The sequence below is a fragment of the Oncorhynchus mykiss genome, chromosome 13 (genome assembly GCF_057628025.1).
Source record: "Oncorhynchus mykiss isolate SJ-2025 chromosome 13, ASM5762802v1, whole genome shotgun sequence".
Taxonomy (NCBI): domain Eukaryota; kingdom Metazoa; phylum Chordata; class Actinopteri; order Salmoniformes; family Salmonidae; genus Oncorhynchus; species Oncorhynchus mykiss.
The window spans coordinates 2,784,231-2,804,143 of record NC_143034.1 but is presented as its reverse complement, the minus strand read 5'-3'; the positions used below and the strand labels follow the sequence as shown (position 1 = coordinate 2,804,143).

Below are 19,913 nucleotides of genomic sequence, written 5' to 3'. Positions count from 1 at the left end.
TTCAAATCAAATCAAACTTTATTTATATAGAACATTTCAGACATGGATTCAACACAATGGGTTTCACAGGAAACTTATAAAGCAATGAAAATAAAACCTGCAATATTTACTACACAACAAACTAAAGAATAACAAACTGAAAGACTAATGATCATTCTGAGGAAAAGACCATTGATTAAAATAGTAAGAATAGGTTGTAATGACTCCTGGCACAAACTATAAGCTTGATTTACGACATTGTTAGTAAACAATATCATTATACGAAAATAAATTGTAAGTTAGTTGCATAAATAATTATGATTACTAAATGTTACATTACATTTATGTATTATGAAATATCAAAACCGAATGTACATCCCTTTGGTAATATGTTTTGGCAATAATTAATAAAGACAATTAGCAATTGAATGTTGTAAAGAAATACTGTGTGTGTAAATACTAGGAGCGATGCAAGATTGTTAATAAAATTGTTCATAAACTTCTAGAACGTTAAAATTAGGTTGATTCAGTGGAGTCGTTGAAACGATTCGAAAAATACGTTTTTTTCAACGTTCAACCAAAGCCGAACGTAGATTGGACGTCGGGCATAGTCTTCTTTTCAATGACACTAGGTGGGATAGCCCCAATGTCAAAACAGTTTTAACGTTTTATCGACACAAACATATTACTTGTATTTTTTTTTAAAACACCTTATTAACTGCACAAACACCAAAAACACGTGTTTTGTCAATTAACAATAAATCACTGATATCGATTAGGGGGGAAATCAGATTGTTTCTTGCTGTTGAAACTAACGCAACTAAAAATGAAAATGGGAGATATCTTTTACCTCACTGGTTAGATAACCTGCAGAAAACAGTCAGCTACATGTTGGAGTGATGCATTTACATTTAGTGGTCCCTAAAACGAAGAGAAATGCAACACTTATTCGTCATCACTCATATCGATATCATTTGGAAATAAATTGCACGAGAGAGGGGAGAAGAGGTTGCACGTCCTGTTAAAACTAACAGCTCAAACACCACACAGAATCTGGGAATAATGTGTACATCCCTGGTTAGAGGACCATTTGTAGACAACAGCTAGCTACATTTTCAAGTGTTGCATTTTCATTCAAGTGGGTCGCTAATGCAACACTTTTTTTGTTAAATCACATAAATAGGACTCTTTCAAAACCTGGATTTTTCCCCTGATGAGGCTAATATCCATATCATGCTGAAATCAATAGATCAGGGGACAAACATTTAGGCTTCTACATTGTGACATCATTAGAATTCTCCTACTCCTACTACAATGTTAAAACATTCTACATTGTGACATAATTTCATTGATATCATGAAACAACTCCTTCATGTATGTACTTTCTGATGTCTAATCAGAGCTCTTTTATCAGAGTATCTCTTCCCACATTGATCACAGCTATGAGGTTTCTCTCCTGTGTGTGTTCTCTGGTGTATAGTCAGATGGCTAGACGTAACAAAACTCTTTCCACATTGATCACAGCTGTAAGGTTTCTCTCCTGTGTGTATTCTCTGGTGTGATTGTAATGTATATAATTTTGAAAAGGTCTTCCCACAGTCAGAGCAGCCATAAGGTTTCTCTCCAGTGTGAATTCTCTGGTGTGATTGCAATGTAGATGATTTTGAAAAGCTCTTCCCACAGTCAGAGCAGCTATAAGGTTTATCTCCAGTGTGAATTCTCTGGTGTGTTTTCAGGCTGCTTGTATCATTAAAACTCTTCCCACACTGATCACAGTTATAAGGTTTTTCTCCAGTGTGAATTCTCTGGTGTGTTTTCAGGCTGTTTGTGTTATTACAACTCTTCCCACATTGAAAACATCTATAAGGTTTTTCCCCAGTGTGAATTCTCTGGTGCACTTTCAGTGAATCTGATCTTGAGTAACTCTTTCCACAGTCAAAGCAGTGATGAGGTTTCTCTCCTGTGTGTGTTCTCTGGTGTGTAGTCAGATGGCTAGACGAAGAAAAACTCTTCCCACATTGATCACAGCTATGGGGTTTCTCTGCGGTGTGTGTTCTCTGGTGTGCTTTCAGATTACTTGATCTAGTAAAACTCTTCCCACATTGATCACAGCTATAAGGTTTCTCTCCTGTGTGGATTCTCAAATGTTTTTTAAGGTCTGCTGAAGAGGTGAATCTCTTCCCACAGTCAGAGCAGCAGTGAGAATTGTCTCCTGTGTGAATTCTCTGGTGAAGTTGTAGTGAATCAGATCTTGAGTAACTCTTCCCACAGTCAGAGCAGTGGTGAGTTCTCTTTCCTGTGAGTCTCTGCCGGTGTTTTATCAGACGTTCTGATGTGGAGAGACTCTTCTCTGCTTCGTCAGCATCATGAGGTTGTTGAGGCTCCCCAGAGGACCCGCGGTAGTCTCGTCTCTCTCCTGTGTGAACAACAAAGTCAGACAGATGGTTAAAGGCCCACAACAGCAGAAGTCAACTGTTTATTTTAGCCAAAAGAAATGTGATGCCCAGGATGTTGTACAACAATTTACGTCTGTAATGAATATGTAAACGCTTTGATAAACTTATTTGACAATTATCTTAATATGACAGTCAGTGATCAACAACAGTCGTATTTAGTCTTATTTTTTCACTTTTGTAGTAAAATTGATGATTCTAGGCTAGAATATAGGCACCTTTTCTGTGTTAAAAAAGTCGTCCCTGCTAATACAGAAACCGTTAAGGATGAAGTAAATCATTTTTTGTAAAGTAAATCTGCATGGAGCAACATTTTTTTGCCGTCGTCTCAAATCAACTGGTTTATACTTTTTTTTTTAAACACTTCAACCTGTAAGATGCTCTTTGCTACTAGCTTGTCAAGGAGCGTTAGCATTCACAAGTTATTACAGTTGCTGAAACCCTAAGCAGACTTTTAGTCAGCAATATAGGGCCCTCCCTGCTAATGAGGAAACTGCAAGTTATGAATATAATAATATAATAAGCTCTGCGTGGAGCAAAAAATGGTGAGTGAAGATTTTATACTGAACAGAAACTATAAACGCAACATGCAACAAGTTAGAGTTCGTATAAGGAAATCATTAGGCCCTAATCTATGGATTTCACATGACTGGGAATACAGATATGCACAGATATGCATCTGTTGGTCACAGATACCTTTAAAAAAAAAAAGTAGTGGATCAGAAAAAAAGTCAGTATCTGGTGTGACCATTTCCACCTTGTGCTGGGGACAATAACTGGCCTATAGAGTTAATAGAGTTAATCAGGCTGTTGATTGTGGCCTGTGAAATGTTATCCCACTCCTCTTCAACGGCTGTGCGAATTTGCTGGATATTGGTGCGAACTAGAACACGATGTTGTACACGATCCACAACACTTTAGTAAGGAAACAGCATGCTAGGCCATGGAAGAACTGGGACATTTTCAGCGTCCAGGAATAGTGGTAATGGCAACGGATGAATGGCACGACTAAGGGCCTCAGGATCTCGTCTCGGTATCTCTGTGCATTCAAACTGCCATCAATAAAATGCAATTGTGTTCATTTTCCGTAGCTTATGCCTGCCCATACTATAACCCCACAGCCACCATAAGGCACTCTGTTCACAACGTTGACATCAGCAAACCGCTTACTCACACGATGCCATACACGAGGTCTGCAGTGTGAGGCCGGTTGGACGTACTGACAAATTCTTTAAAAAACATTGAAGGCGGCTTATGGTAGAGAAATTAACATTACATTTTCTGTAAAACAGCTCTGGTGGACATTCCTGCAGTCAGCATGCCAATTGCATGCTCCCTCAACTTCAGACATCTGTGGCATTGTGTTGTGTGACAAAATGGCACATTTTAGAGTGGCCAGTTATTGTCCCCAGCACAAGGTGCACCTGTGTAAGGATCATGTTGTTTAAACTGCAGTGAAAAGTGATAGAGATACATCAAGGTTTGTCAGACCATGAGACATCCTGAAAATCAGACTTCTCACAAAAACATCTGAACAGTTTTTAGCTACACAATAATATGATCCCTCTGTAGAAAGGTAAGTCTCTCACCAACAGGTATATGTGGACACACAGAAGCCTGACAAGACTGGTCTGAAGGTAAAAGGTGAAATAAAACAGGGCTCAGGGCTGACACTTTGTTGCTGATTAAATCCCACATCAATCAATCTGCAGTTGAAACAATAACAAAGCTGTCATTCCGCCACTGTTTTGGTCATAAGATGAGGGATGGAGAAATGTAAGTAGTCTCAAATTCATAGACAAAAGCTTTTATAGCAACCTAGTGACCTCGTCACGATGTTCAGACATTATAAGGTGTTGACTTGACAGTCGCTCAAATTCATAGACAGACCTATGGATGCAAGGACTGACCATCCATGATATCAACATTATAGTTCTAACCATGTTGAGGATATACAGTGTTGATTTACATTTTGGGTCCTGATGGGGTACAACAGTTGAACTAAGCTCATGAGGCATGTGTTATATTCTTCAAGAATCAATGGCTATAAATAAATAATTTAAAAGTCCAAACATGGATGTAATTACAGATTTCCCCTTTAACACCAAACATCAGTTCAACAACTGCAGAGTTTGTGCCTCTGTTTTTAAGACTGTACTTACTAGTGTTAATCAGGGCCCGGTTTTCCAAAAGCATCTTATGACTAAGTTCATCATTAGAACCACTGGATGCATTAAGATGGCTTTGGGAAACCGGGCCCAGATATCCAGTTTCCTCCTCTTCTTCTTCCTCCTTTTTCAGTGTGACAGTCATCTCCCCCTCCTCTCCTGCATCCTCCTCTTTCTCTTCCTCCTCTTCTTTTACAGTAACATCCTCCTCCTCTTTCACTCTGAACGCGTCTTCCTCGTCTTTCACTGAAACGTCTTTCTCTTCTTCTTTCACAGTACCAGACTCACCCTCTACTTGTTTTTGTATTGTAACATCCTTCTCTTCCTCCTCCTCTTTCACGAGCGTTTCTTTCTCCGTCCAGCAGACCTCCTCTTCTTTAACAGGAGGAGAGTAGCTTAGTGAACTCATGGTCGGAGATGTTAGCTAGCTAGGCTAGTGCTTAACAAGCCAGCTAGCTGACTAATAACAACGTAAATGTGACAGTAAATGGTATAACTAACGTTAGACGACAGAAATGTGTTTACAACACAGTGGCTAATATACCACAAAACGTCTAAGAGCTTTATTGGTGCGTCTCTGTTGTCTACAAGCTACCGAGGTGTCTGACTAGCTGTTGTTGCTGTTGAAAGAAGAGTTCCGTCCACTACATTATACGTCACACTAACAGCATCGCCTTAAATTCCCAGACCGCCATCTGCTGACTGGAGTGGGTAAGATATCACAGTGGGAACGCAGATGAGTAAAAACATTTAATTTTCGGACAAGTTACAAGTACAACTGAATGCATTCAACTGAAATATGTCCGCATTTAACCCTGAATCAAAGAGGTCGGGGGGTAGGAATCATGAGTTTTTACTCACCAATGTAACAACACAGTGTGGTTAAAGATGTAGTAAATTCATTGTAGTCACGATCTGGTTAACTATAAGTACAAACTTATTTTTGCGTTATTACATATTTATGAACTTATTTCCGGATATCGCCCCACAATGCATTATTTCTCAAGTTCACCTGGTTAAATAAAGGTGAAATAAGTAAAAGAATACACTAAAATATGGATCTAGTCAGTGCTACCGAGTTCATTCGCTTGAAGAGACGCTGTTTATAGCTGGAAGGGCCAAGATGGCTGCGCACCATAATTTATTTTTTATTTTATAAAAGTAGTTTCCGGTCATTCCTATCATTGGTTTTATCTGCTGAATGTATGAAGAACTTCCCTGTGACTGGAATGATAAATGGATCATTTATTTCCGCGAAGTCGTGACAGGAAGAGAAAGGCCGTTCTATTGCTACGCAACAAGAGAGGAACGTGCTTATTAAAGACAACTGCCTTCGCCCCATATGCATAAAATCTCACACTTTCGAAATCTATGAATTCCCCTGAATTACAATTACTGCTAGGGTCCTCAGACTCGGTGGTCGGGACTGTAGGCTGGTCGGTGAGCTTGGTATCGCTCTCGACATGGTGTTCCTCAGTTTTTTGCCCAGCCATTTATCGGTTATCCATGCTGACCAAAGCTTAGCCAACTAGCTATAATTATTCAGCGCGCCGTTTCCAAAAAACATATCGAAGCTAGTAGCTACTAGCTAGCCTATTGTTAGCTGTAGCTGTCTGAAAAAGTGATCAACCTTTTCCCCTTTCTGTGAGTAAAAAAAACCCTCCCTAGGATCCAATGAGCTTCCTAAACAAGATAATGAATGCGGTACCTTATGACATTGCATGGCTAGGTGCCCAATCAAAATGCATTTTGGGATTTTAAGTACTAAATATTACATTATTACATCCCCCTACTTCACCGCTCCTTAGATTATGAGTTCTCACCTGGCATATAACATCTCTGTCCTGGTCTGCTCTACTGACGGGACCGCCAGCGCTACATTGGCAGAACCAGACAGGATTATTCACATTCCATCTGTTATGTTTATGGGAAACAAAACTGGGGGGGACACAAATTCAAATTCTATCTGGGGAATCCATGCCACCCCCTAGATCCGGCCCCAGACTCAGACTAATTAAGCAAAGAACACAGGTTGAAAAAGAGTTTGATTTATACTGTCTGGTGTGTAAAGGTGGGGGGAAAAAACATTTGATTTAATGTAGTTTGAATGAAATCACATCCAAATCACATTTATTCAACCACTGTGTGCCCAGTGGGAAGAGTGAACTCTGTATTTTTGAGGTTCGCTGCATGACTGTCTGTTTATGTCACAAGAGAGTTCTTTTGGCACCTTTTGGGTGCAATACAGTCACAGTTACTGAGGTGAAGGATTAAGTTGAAGCCTTAGTGGAAGGAAACTCCATCAGGGTTACTGATTCATTCCAACCAATCGGGGCTCTTGGACACACTCCGGGGCTCTGCACCTGCACACTTTAAGTTAGAGCGTGTTTTGCTAACTATAGAAAATAAGTGTTTGATGCTGATGGACCATTCGCATGCTGTTTCCTCACTAAAGTGTTGTGCGTATAATATAAAACCAACACATGCGGACACAGCTGCTTCAGCAGTTCTTACTGTTCATTTCTTAACAGGAGCTAGTCAACAATTGATCAAATACTTCCGGTGCTGCTTTTGGATTCACTTCCTGGTACACATCAGACCAACACACATGTTGAACTTCCACTTCCTGGTACACATCAGACCAACACACATGTTGAACTTCCACTTCCTGGTACACATCAGACCAACACACATGTTTTACATCTTCAACAACAAAAAAGTCCTGAGAAAACATGTTGTAAGATCTCTTATAAATTATTTTATTACCACAATGTTATGGTCAATACGGCCGACGGGAACTTTTATTGCTGTGGAGCAAAGCTAAAATAGCTAGCTGGTAAAATAGTATTTTCCCCCATTGGTAAGACTGCTAATACATCCTCCCCTCACACGAAGGCTCAAAATGCTTGTAGTTGCTACTATTTTAATCCCTGGTCATTACGATGTGTCAGTTTCGTTTCTCCTTTTCAGAAAGCGCCATCACAGACTTTTTCTTGACGAGGAAGTGTGTGGGCGTTACACATGCAAATAGCGCGCATGTTAGAACGAATCAAAAAGGAGCTCAACGTCAATAAGAATTGTGTGTGTGTTTGTGGTGGGGCTGAAGCTATTGACCTGGAAGTTGATGGGAAAGACATTTAATTGTTTAAAATGTTTAAATGTTTATTTAACTAAATAGCTAACAATATTGTATTGAGACGTACAAAGAGAAGAGTGTTGATTGATTGGTGAAGATTTTTAATGAGTGAGAATAAAATAAAATGTAACATCTACTACAGATCTGCATTTAAATTTCTTATTGAGCCATTTAAACAAACAGATAGCATCAAAATAAGCAACTAGGTCTATACTGCTCCTACATGTAACAGACTAGGTCTATACTGCTCCTACATGTAACAGACTAGGTCTATACTGCTCCTACATGGTGTAACAATACATCATGTAGATGTATATAATGAACAGACTAGGTCTATACTGCTCCTACATGGTGTAACAATACATCATGTAGATGTATATAATGAACAGACTGGGTCTATACTGCTCCTACATGGTGTAACAATACATCATGTAGATGTATATAATGAACAGACTGGGTCTATACTGCTCCTACATGGTGTAACAATACATCATGTAGATGTATATAATGAACAGACTAGGTCTATACTGCTCCTACATGGTGTAACAATACATCATGTAGATGTATATAATGAACAGACTAGGTCTATACTGCTTCTACATGGTGTTACAGTACATAGATGTATATAATGAACGTTCACTAATGGCCTTACACATTTTATTTATATTCAGAAAAAAATGTTTGCATTTATCAAAAGTGTTTTACAATCAGCACCTGTGTTCTCTCTCTAACATGGTGGAATAATACTGACGGGAACATTGATGAGATACACCACATGGTCAAACGTATGTGGACACCACTTCAAATGATTGGATTTTGCTATTTCAGTTACACCCTTTTGCTCACAGGTGTATAAAATACGAGTAGACATTATTTGGGTATGATTTTAACAGAATAAGAACTTTGAAAAGTTAGATTTCCACAATTACTTTAAAATAACATTAACCGGTTCCCGGTTGCTTTTCAAAAATAACGCTTCTGTTCTTGAACAGTAGAGATCACTTTCATTATCGGTTCTGTTTCTGTTCCTCAAATGTTTTGCTCTTTTCAGGGTTTAGGTTCTGTTCCCTGAACCGGTTCCAAGTCCTGCTCCTCACTGGGCGCGTTGGAAAGAGCGCGTGTATTCTCTCATGCCTTTTCAGGTTCCCTAACCGTGTAAAATCCTTTCCGCACAGAGAGCAATGGTAAGATGTCTCCCCTGTATGTGTCTTTTCATGCTCCTTCAGGTTCCCTAACTGTGTAAAGCTCTTTCCACACTGGGAGCATTGGTAAGGCTTTTCTCCCGTGTGTGTTTTTTCATGCATATTCAGGTTCCCTAACAAGGTAAAACCCTTTCCACACTGGGAGCATTGGAAAGGTTTCTCTCCTGTGTGTATTCTTTTATGTTCCTTCAGATGCCCTAACCGTGTAAAACCTTTTCCACACTGAGAACACTGGAAAGGTTTCTCTCCCGTGTGTATCCTTTTATGTACTTTTAGGCTCCCTAACTTGGTAAAATCCTTTCCACACAGAGAGCAACGGTAAGAGTTCTCCCCTGTGTGTGTCCTTTCATGCTCCTTCAGGTTCCCTAACTTGGTAAAACGTTTTCCACACTGAGAGCATTGTAAGGGGTTCTCTCCTGTGTGGGTTCCCTCATGCTTTTTCAGGTTCCCTAATCGTGTAAAACCCTTTCCACACTGGGAGCATTGGAAAGGCTTCTCTCCTGTGTGTATTCTCTCATGCCTTTTCAGGGTCCCTAACTGGGTAAAACTCTTTCCACACTGGGAGCATTGGAAAGGCTTCTCTCCTGTGTGTATTTTCTCGTGCTTTTTCAGCTTACATAACCACTTAAAACTCTTATTACACTGGGAGCAGTGGTGTGGTCTCGCTGGTTTGGGCGTCTCTGGGTCTCGTTCCCCTGAAGGACCATTTCCACGGTCAGAGTGAGAGTCTGGTCTCTCGCCTGCCAAAGACAAACATAATATTTGGTTAAAAACAGAGAGACGTAAATTAAATCTCCACATGACAAAACAGTCTTCCTATGACGTAACTGCAAAATACACAGGCAATGAATATATTGATCGGGGAACTAGATGCTGAGGAAAGTGGCTGTTGTAACAGTAAAACAACAACAGTATGTACAGGAGGAGATAAAAGATGGGCTTGTTGAGTAACCCCCCCCCCCCCCCTCTCCTCTAATGGTGATAAATCACACAGATTCAGCAGTGTGGACAAACAAACAAAAACTAGACGCAGAACAGATAAAGGAATAGAACATCTAAACAGAGTCAAGCTACTGAGGGTGTAAAACATTAACTAATAACCAGTGGTCAGAGTTTATAGAACATTAACTAATAACCAGTGGTCAGAGTTTATAGGACATTAACTAATAACCAGTGGTCAGAGTTTATAGAACATTAACTAATAACCAGTGGTCAGAGTTTATAGAACATTAACTAATAACCAGTGGTCAGAGTTTATAGGACATTAACTAATAACCAGTGGACAGAGTTTATAGAACATTAACTAATAACCAGTGGTCAGAGTTTATAGAACATTAACTAATAACCAGTGGTCAGAGTTTATAGAACATTAACTAATAGAACTAATAACCAGTGGTCAGAGTTTATAGGACATTAACTAATAACCAGTGGTCAGAGTTTATAGAACATTAACTAATAACCAGTGGTCAGAGTTTATAGAACATTAACTAATATAACTAATAACCAGTGGTCAGAGTTTATAGGACATTAACTAATAACCAGTGGTCAGAGTTTATAGAACATTAACTAATAGAACTAATAACCAGTGGTCAGAGTTTATAGGACATTAACTAATAACCAGTGGTCAGAGTTTATAGAACATTAACTAATAACCAGTGGTCAGAGTTTATAGAACATTAACTAATAACCAGTGGTCAGAGTTTATAGAACATTAACTAATAACCAGTGGTCAGAGTTTATAGGACATTAACTAATAACCAGTGGTCAGAGTTTATAGAACATTAACTAATATAACTAATAACCAGTGGTCAGAGTTTATAGAACATTAACTAATAACCAGTGGTCAGAGTTTATAGGACATTAACTAATAACCAGTGGTCAGAGTTTATAGAACATTAACTAATAGAACTAATAACCAGTGGTCAGAGTTTATAGAACATTAACTAATAACCAGTGGTCAGAGTTTATAGGACATTAACTAATAACCAGTGGTCAGAGTTTATAGAACATTAACTAATAACCAGTGGTCAGAGTTTATAGAACATTAACTAATATAACTAATAACCAGTGGTCAGAGTTTATAGAACATTAACTAATAACCAGTGGTCAGAGTTTATAGGACATTAACTAATAACCAGTGGTCAGAGTTTATAGAACATTAACTAATAACCAGTGGTCAGAGTTTATAGAACATTAACTAATAACCAGTGGTCAGAGTTTATAGAACATTAACTAATAACCAGTGGTCAGAGTTTATAGAACATTAACTAATAACCAGTGGTCAGAGTTTATAGGACATTAACTAATAACCAGTGGTCAGAGTTTATAGGACATTAACTAATAACCAGTGGTCAGAGTTTATAGGACATTAACTAATAACCAGTGGTCAGAGTTTATAGAACATTAACTAATAACCAGTGGTCAGAGTTTATAGAACATTAACTAATATAACTAATAACCAGTGGTCAGAGTTTATAGGACATTAACTAATAACCAGTGGTCAGAGTTTATAGGACATTAACTAATAACCAGTGGTCAGAGTTTATAGAACATTAACTAATAACCAGTGGTCAGAGTTTATAGAACATTAACTAATAACCAGTGGTCAGAGTTTATAGGACATTAACTAATAACCAGTGGTCAGAGTTTATAGAACATTAACTAATAACCAGTGGTCAGAGTTTATAGGACATTAACTAATAACCAGTGGTCAGAGTTTATAGGACATTAACTAATAACCAGTGGTCAGAGTTTATAGAACATTAACTAATAACCAGTGGTCAGAGTTTATAGGACATTAACTAATAACCAGTGGACAGAGTTTATAGAACATTAACTAATAGAACTAATAACCAGTGGTCAGAGTTTATAGGACATTAACTAATAACCAGTGGTCAGAGTTTATAGAACATTAACTAATAACCAGTGGTCAGAGTTTATAGAACATTAACTAATAACCAGTGGTCAGAGTTTATAGAACATTAACTAATAACCAGTGGTCAGAGTTTATAGAACATTAACTAATAACCAGTGGACAGAGTTTATAGAACATTAACTAATAGAACTAATAACCAGTGGTCAGAGTTTATAGGACATTAACTAATAACCAGTGGTCAGAGTTTATAGGACATTAACTAATAACCAGTGGTCAGAGTTTATAGAACATTAACTAATAACCAGTGGTCAGAGTTTATAGAACATTAACTAATAACCAGTGGTCAGAGTTTATAGAACATTAACTAATAACCAGTGGTCAGAGTTTATAGGACATTAACTAATAACCAGTGGTCAGAGTTTATAGAACATTAACTAATAGAACTAATAACCAGTGGTCAGAGTTTATAGGACATTAACTAATAACCAGTGGTCAGAGTTTATAGAACATTAACTAATAACCAGTGGTCAGAGTTTATAGAACATTAACTAATAACCAGTGGTCAGAGTTTATAGAACATTAACTAATAACCAGTGGTCAGAGTTTATAGGACATTAACTAATAACCAGTGGTCAGAGTTTATAGAACATTAACTAATAACCAGTGGTCAGAGTTTATAGAACATTAACTAATAACCAGTGGTCAGAGTTTATAGAACATTAACTAATAACCAGTGGTCAGAGTTTATAGGACATTAACTAATAACCAGTGGTCAGAGTTTATAGAACATTAACTAATAACCAGTGGTCAGAGTTTATAGGACATTAACTAATAACCAGTGGTCAGAGTTTATAGAACATTAACTAATAACCAGTGGTCAGAGTTTATAGGACATTAACTAATAACCAGTGGTCAGAGTTTATAGAACATTAACTAATATAACTAATAACCAGTGGTCAGAGTTTATAGGACATTAACTAATAACCAGTGGTCAGAGTTTATAGAACATTAACTAATAGAACTAATAACCAGTGGTCAGAGTTTATAGGACATTAACTAATAACCAGTGGTCAGAGTTTATAGAACATTAACTAATAACCAGTGGTCAGAGTTTATAGAACATTAACTAATATAACTAATAACCAGTGGTCAGAGTTTATAGGACATTAACTAATAACCAGTGGTCAGAGTTTATAGAACATTAACTAATAGAACTAATAACCAGTGGTCAGAGTTTATAGGACATTAACTAATAACCAGTGGTCAGAGTTTATAGAACATTAACTAATAACCAGTGGTCAGAGTTTATAGAACATTAACTAATAACCAGTGGTCAGAGTTTATAGAACATTAACTAATAACCAGTGGACAGAGTTTATAGAACATTAACTAATATAACTAATAACCAGTGGTCAGAGTTTATAGAACATTAACTAATAACCAGTGGTAAGAGTTTATAGGACATTAACTAATAACCAGTGGTCAGAGTTTATAGAACATTAACTAATAACCAGTGGTCAGAGTTTATAGGACATTAACTAATAACCAGTGGACAGAGTTTATAGAACATTAACTAATAGAACTAATAACCAGTGGTCAGAGTTTATAGAACATTAACTAATAACCAGTGGTCAGAGTTTATAGGACATTAACTAATAACCAGTGGTCAGAGTTTATAGGACATTAACTAATAACCAGTGGTCAGAGTTTATAGAACATTAACTAATAACCAGTGGTCAGAGTTTATAGAACATTAACTAATAACCAGTGGTCAGAGTTTATAGAACATTAACTAATAACCAGTGGTCAGAGTTTATAGAACATTAACTAATAACCAGTGGTCAGAGTTTATAGGACATTAACTAATAACCAGTGGACAGAGTTTATAGAACATTAACTAATAGAACTAATAACCAGTGGTCAGAGTTTATAGGACATTAACTAATAACCAGTGGTCAGAGTTTATAGGACATTAACTAATAACCAGTGGTCAGAGTTTATAGAACATTAACTAATAACCAGTGGTCAGAGTTTATAGAACATTAACTAATAACCAGTGGTCAGAGTTTATAGAACATTAACTAATAACCAGTGGTCAGAGTTTATAGGACATTAACTAATAACCAGTGGTCAGAGTTTATAGAACATTAACTAATAGAACTAATAACCAGTGGTCAGAGTTTATAGGACATTAACTAATAACCAGTGGTCAGAGTTTATAGAACATTAACTAATAACCAGTGGTCAGAGTTTATAGGACATTAACTAATAACCAGTGGTCAGAGTTTATAGAACATTAACTAATAACCAGTGGTCAGAGTTTATAGAACATTAACTAATAACCAGTGGTCAGAGTTTATAGAACATTAACTAATAACCAGTGGTCAGAGTTTATAGGACATTAACTAATAACCAGTGGTCAGAGTTTATAGGACATTAACTAATAACCAGTGGTCAGAGTTTATAGGACATTAACTAATAACCAGTGGTCAGAGTTTATAGAACATTAACTAATAACCAGTGGTCAGAGTTTATAGAACATTAACTAATAACCAGTGGTCAGAGTTTATAGAACATTAACTAATAACCAGTGGTCAGAGTTTATAGGACATTAACTAATAACCAGTGGTCAGAGTTTATAGAACATTAACGAATATAACTAATAACCAGTGGTCAGAGTTTATAGAACATTAACTAATAACCAGTGGTCAGAGTTTATAGAACATTAACTAATAACCAGTGGTCAGAGTTTATAGAACATTAACTAATAACCAGTGGTCAGAGTTTATAGAACATTAACTAATATAACTAATAACCAGTGGTCAGAGTTTATAGGACATTAACTAATAACCAGTGGTCAGAGTTTATAGAACATTAACTAATAACCAGTGGTCAGAGTTTATAGAACATTAACTAATAACCAGTGGTCAGAGTTTATAGAACATTAACTAATAACCAGTGGTCAGAGTTTATAGAACATTAACTAATAACCAGTGGTCAGAGTTTATAGAACATTAACTAATATAACTAATAACCAGTGGTCAGAGTTTATAGGACATTAACTAATAACCAGTGGTCAGAGTTTATAGAACATTAACTAATAGAACTAATAACCAGTGGTCAGAGTTTATAGGACATTAACTAATAACCAGTGGTCAGAGTTTATAGAACATTAACTAATAACCAGTGGTCAGAGTTTATAGAACATTAACTAATATAACTAATAACCAGTGGTCAGAGTTTATAGGACATTAACTAATAACCAGTGGTCAGAGATTATAGAACATTAACTAATAGAACTAATAACCAGTGGTCAGAGTTTATAGGACATTAACTAATAACCAGTGGTCAGAGTTTATAGAACATTAACTAATAACCAGTGGTCAGAGTTTATAGAACATTAACTAATAACCAGTGGTCAGAGTTTATAGAACATTAACTAATAACCAGTGGTCAGAGTTTATAGAACATTAACTAATAACCAGTGGTCAGAGTTTATAGGACATTAACTAATAACCAGTGGTCAGAGTTTATAGAACATTAACTAATATAACTAATAACCAGTGGTCAGAGTTTATAGAACATTAACTAATAACCAGTGGTCAGAGTTTATAGGACATTAACTAATAACCAGTGGTCAGAGTTTATAGAACATTAACTAATAACCAGTGGTCAGAGTTTATAGAACATTAACTAATAACCAGTGGTCAGAGTTTATAGGACATTAACTAATAACCAGTGGATAGAGTTTATAGAACATTAACTAATATAACTAATAACCAGTGGTCAGAGTTTATAGAACATTAACTAATAACCAGTGGTCAGAGTTTATAGAACATTAACTAATAACCAGTGGTCAGAGTTTATAGGACATTAACTAATAACCAGTGGATAGAGTTTATAGAACATTAACTAATAGAACTAATAACCAGTGGTCAGAGTTTATAGAACATTAACTAATAACCAGTGGTCAGAGTTTATAGGACATTAACTAATAACCAGTGGTCAGAGTTTATAGGACATTAACTAATAACCAGTGGTCAGAGTTTATAGAACATTAACTAATAACCAGTGGTCAGAGTTTATAGAACATTAACTAATAACCAGTGGTCAGAGTTTATAGAACATTAACTAATAACCAGTGGTCAGAGTTTATAGAACATTAACTAATAACCAGTGGTCAGAGTTTATAGAACATTAACTAATAACCAGTGGTCAGAGTTTATAGAACATTAACTAATAACCAGTGGTCAGAGTTTATAGAACATTAACTAATAACCAGTGGTCAGAGTTTATAGAACATTAACTAATAACCAGTGGTCAGAGTTTATAGGACATTAACTAATAACCAGTGGTCAGAGTTTATAGAACATTAACTAATAACCAGTGGTCAGAGTTTATAGGACATTAACTAATAACCAGTGGACAGAGTTTATAGAACATTAACTAATAGAACTAATAACCAGTGGTCAGAGTTTATAGGACATTAACTAATAACCAGTGGTCAGAGTTTATAGGACATTAACTAATAACCAGTGGTCAGAGTTTATAGAACATTAACTAATAACCAGTGGTCAGAGTTTATAGAACATTAACTAATAACCAGTGGTCAGAGTTTATAGAACATTAACTAATAACCAGTGGTCAGAGTTTATAGGACATTAACTAATAACCAGTGGTCAGAGTTTATAGAACATTAACTAATAGAACTAATAACCAGTGGTCAGAGTTTATAGGACATTAACTAATAACCAGTGGTCAGAGTTTATAGAACATTAACTAATAACCAGTGGTCAGAGTTTATAGGACATTAACTAATAACCAGTGGTCAGAGTTTATAGAACATTAACTAATAACCAGTGGTCAGAGTTTATAGAACATTAACTAATAACCAGTGGTCAGAGTTTATAGAACATTAACTAATAACCAGTGGTCAGAGTTTATAGGACATTAACTAATAACCAGTGGTCAGAGTTTATAGGACATTAACTAATAACCAGTGGTCAGAGTTTATAGAACATTAACTAATAACCAGTGGTCAGAGTTTATAGGACATTAACTAATAACCAGTGGTCAGAGTTTATAGAACATTAACTAATAACCAGTGGTCAGAGTTTATAGAACATTAACTAATAACCAGTGGTCAGAGTTTATAGAACATTAACTAATAACCAGTGGTCAGAGTTTATAGAACATTAACTAATATAACTAATAACCAGTGGTCAGAGTTTATAGGACATTAACTAATAACCAGTGGTCAGAGTTTATAGAACATTAACTAATAGAACTAATAACCAGTGGTCAGAGTTTATAGGACATTAACTAATAACCAGTGGTCAGCGTTTATAGAACATTAACTAATAACCAGTGGTCAGAGTTTATAGAACATTAACTAATAACCAGTGGTCAGAGTTTATAGGACATTAACTAATATAACTAATAACCAGTGGTCAGAGTTTATAGGACATTAACTAATAACCAGTGGTCAGAGTTTATAGAACATTAACTAATATAACTAATAACCAGTGGTCAGAGTTTATAGGACATTAACTAATAACCAGTGGTCAGAGTTTATAGGACATTAACTAATAACCAGTGGTCAGAGTTTATAGGACATTAACTAATAACCAGTGGTCAGAGTTTATAGAACATTAACTAATAACCAGTGGTCAGAGTTTATAGGACATTAACTAATAACCAGTGGTCAGAGTTTATAGAACATTAACTAATAGAACTAATAACCAGTGGTCAGAGTTTATAGGACATTAACTAATAACCAGTGGTCAGAGTTTATAGAACATTAACTAATAACCAGTGGTCAGAGTTTATAGGACATTAACTAATAACCAGTGGTCAGAGTTTATAGAACATTAACTAATAACCAGTGGTCAGAGTTTATAGAACATTAACTAATAACCAGTGGTCAGAGTTTATAGGACATTAACTAATAACCAGTGGTCAGAGTTTATAGAACATTAACTAATATAACTAATAACCAGTGGTCAGAGTTTATAGAACATTAACTAATAACCAGTGGTCAGAGTTTATAGGACATTAACTAATAACCAGTGGTCAGAGTTTATAGAACATTAACTAATAGAACTAATAACCAGTGGTCAGAGTTTATAGGACATTAACTAATAACCAGTGGTCAGAGTTTATAGGACATTAACTAATAACCAGTGGTCAGAGTTTATAGAACATTAACTAATAACCAGTGGTCAGAGTTTATAGGACATTAACTAATAACCAGTGGTCAGAGTTTATAGGACATTAACTAATAACCAGTGGTCAGAGTTTATAGAACATTAACTAATAACCAGTGGTCAGAGTTTATAGGACATTAACTAATAACCAGTGGTCAGAGTTTATAGAACATTAACTAATAACCAGTGGTCAGAGTTTATAGAACATTAACTAATAACCAGTGGTCAGAGTTTATAGAACATTAACTAATATAACTAATAACCAGTGGTCAGAGTTTATAGAACATTAACTAATAACCAGTGGTCAGAGTTTATAGGACATTAACTAATAACCAGTGGTCAGAGTTTATAGAACATTAACTAATAACCAGTGGTCAGAGTTTATAGGACATTAACTAATAACCAGTGGTCAGAGTTTATAGAACATTAACTAATAACCAGTGGTCAGAGTTTATAGAACATTAACTAATAACCAGTGGTCAGAGTTTATAGAACATTAACTAATAACCAGTGGTCAGAGTTTATAGAACATTAACTAATAACCAGTGGTCAGAGTTTATAGAACATTAACTAATAGAACTAATAACCAGTGGTCAGAGTTTATAGGACATTAACTAATAACCAGTGGTCAGAGTTTATAGGACATTAACTAATAACCAGTGGTCAGAGTTTATAGAACATTAACTAATAACCAGTGGTCAGAGTTTATAGAACATTAACTAATAACCAGTGGTCAGAGTTTATAGAACATTAACTAATAACCAGTGGTCAGAGTTTATAGGACATTAACTAATAACCAGTGGTCAGAGTTTATAGAACATTAACTAATAGAACTAATAACCAGTGGTCAGAGTTTATAGGACATTAACTAATAACCAGTGGTCAGAGTTTATAGAACATTAACTAATAACCAGTGGTCAGAGTTTATAGAACATTAACTAATATAACTAATAACCAGTGGTCAGAGTTTATAGGACATTAACTAATAACCAGTGGTCAGAGTTTATAGAACATTAACTAATAGAACTAATAACCAGTGGTCAGAGTTTATAGGACATTAACTAATAACCAGTGGTCAGAGTTTATAGAACATTAACTAATAACCAGTGGTCAGAGTTTATAGAACATTAACTAATAACCAGTGGTCAGAGTTTATAGGACATTAACTAATAACCAGTGGTCAGAGTTTATAGAACATTAACTAATAACCAGTGGTCAGAGTTTATAGAACATTAACTAATAACCAGTGGACAGAGTTTATAGAACATTAACTAATATAACTAATAACCAGTGGTCAGAGTTTATAGAACATTAACTAATAACCAGTGGTCAGAGTTTATAGGACATTAACTAATAACCAGTGGTCAGAGTTTATAGAACATTAACTAATAACCAGTGGTCAGAGTTTATAGGACATTAACTAATAACCAGTGGACAGAGTTTATAGAACATTAACTAATAGAACTAATAACCAGTGGTCAGAGTTTATAGAACATTAACTAATAACCAGTGGTCAGAGTTTATAGGACATTAACTAATAACCAGTGGTCAGAGTTTATAGAACATTAACTAATAACCAGTGGTCAGAGTTTATAGGACATTAACTAATAACCAGTGGTCAGAGTTTATAGAACATTAACTAATAACCAGTGGTCAGAGTTTATAGAACATTAACTAATAACCAGTGGTCAGAGTTTATAGGACATTAACTAATAACCAGTGGTCAGAGTTTATAGAACATTAACTAATAGAACTAATAACCAGTGGTCAGAGTTTATAGGACATTAACTAATAACCAGTGGTCAGAGTTTATAGAACATTAACTAATAACCAGTGGTCAGAGTTTATAGGACATTAACTAATAACCAGTGGTCAGAGTTTATAGAACATTAAC

The 19,913-nt window shown here is 35.8% G+C and overlaps 1 protein-coding gene across 1 annotated transcript in view; it reads right to left on the bottom strand.

Moving 5' to 3' along the window:
* The window catches only part of LOC110506851 (uncharacterized), a 28,009-nt gene continuing 8,096 nt past the window's right edge, over nt 1-19,913 (bottom strand). Inside the window, exons 2-4 of the mRNA XM_090194558.1 lie at nt 8,747-9,678; nt 4,595-5,024; nt 1-2,395 (exon numbers count right to left, since the gene is read on the bottom strand). Coding sequence (XP_090050684.1) covers nt 1,350-2,395; nt 4,595-5,024; nt 8,747-9,678 — 2,408 coding nt within the window. The 3' untranslated portion in view covers nt 1-1,349. The remainder of the gene's footprint in view (nt 2,396-4,594; nt 5,025-8,746; nt 9,679-19,913) is intronic.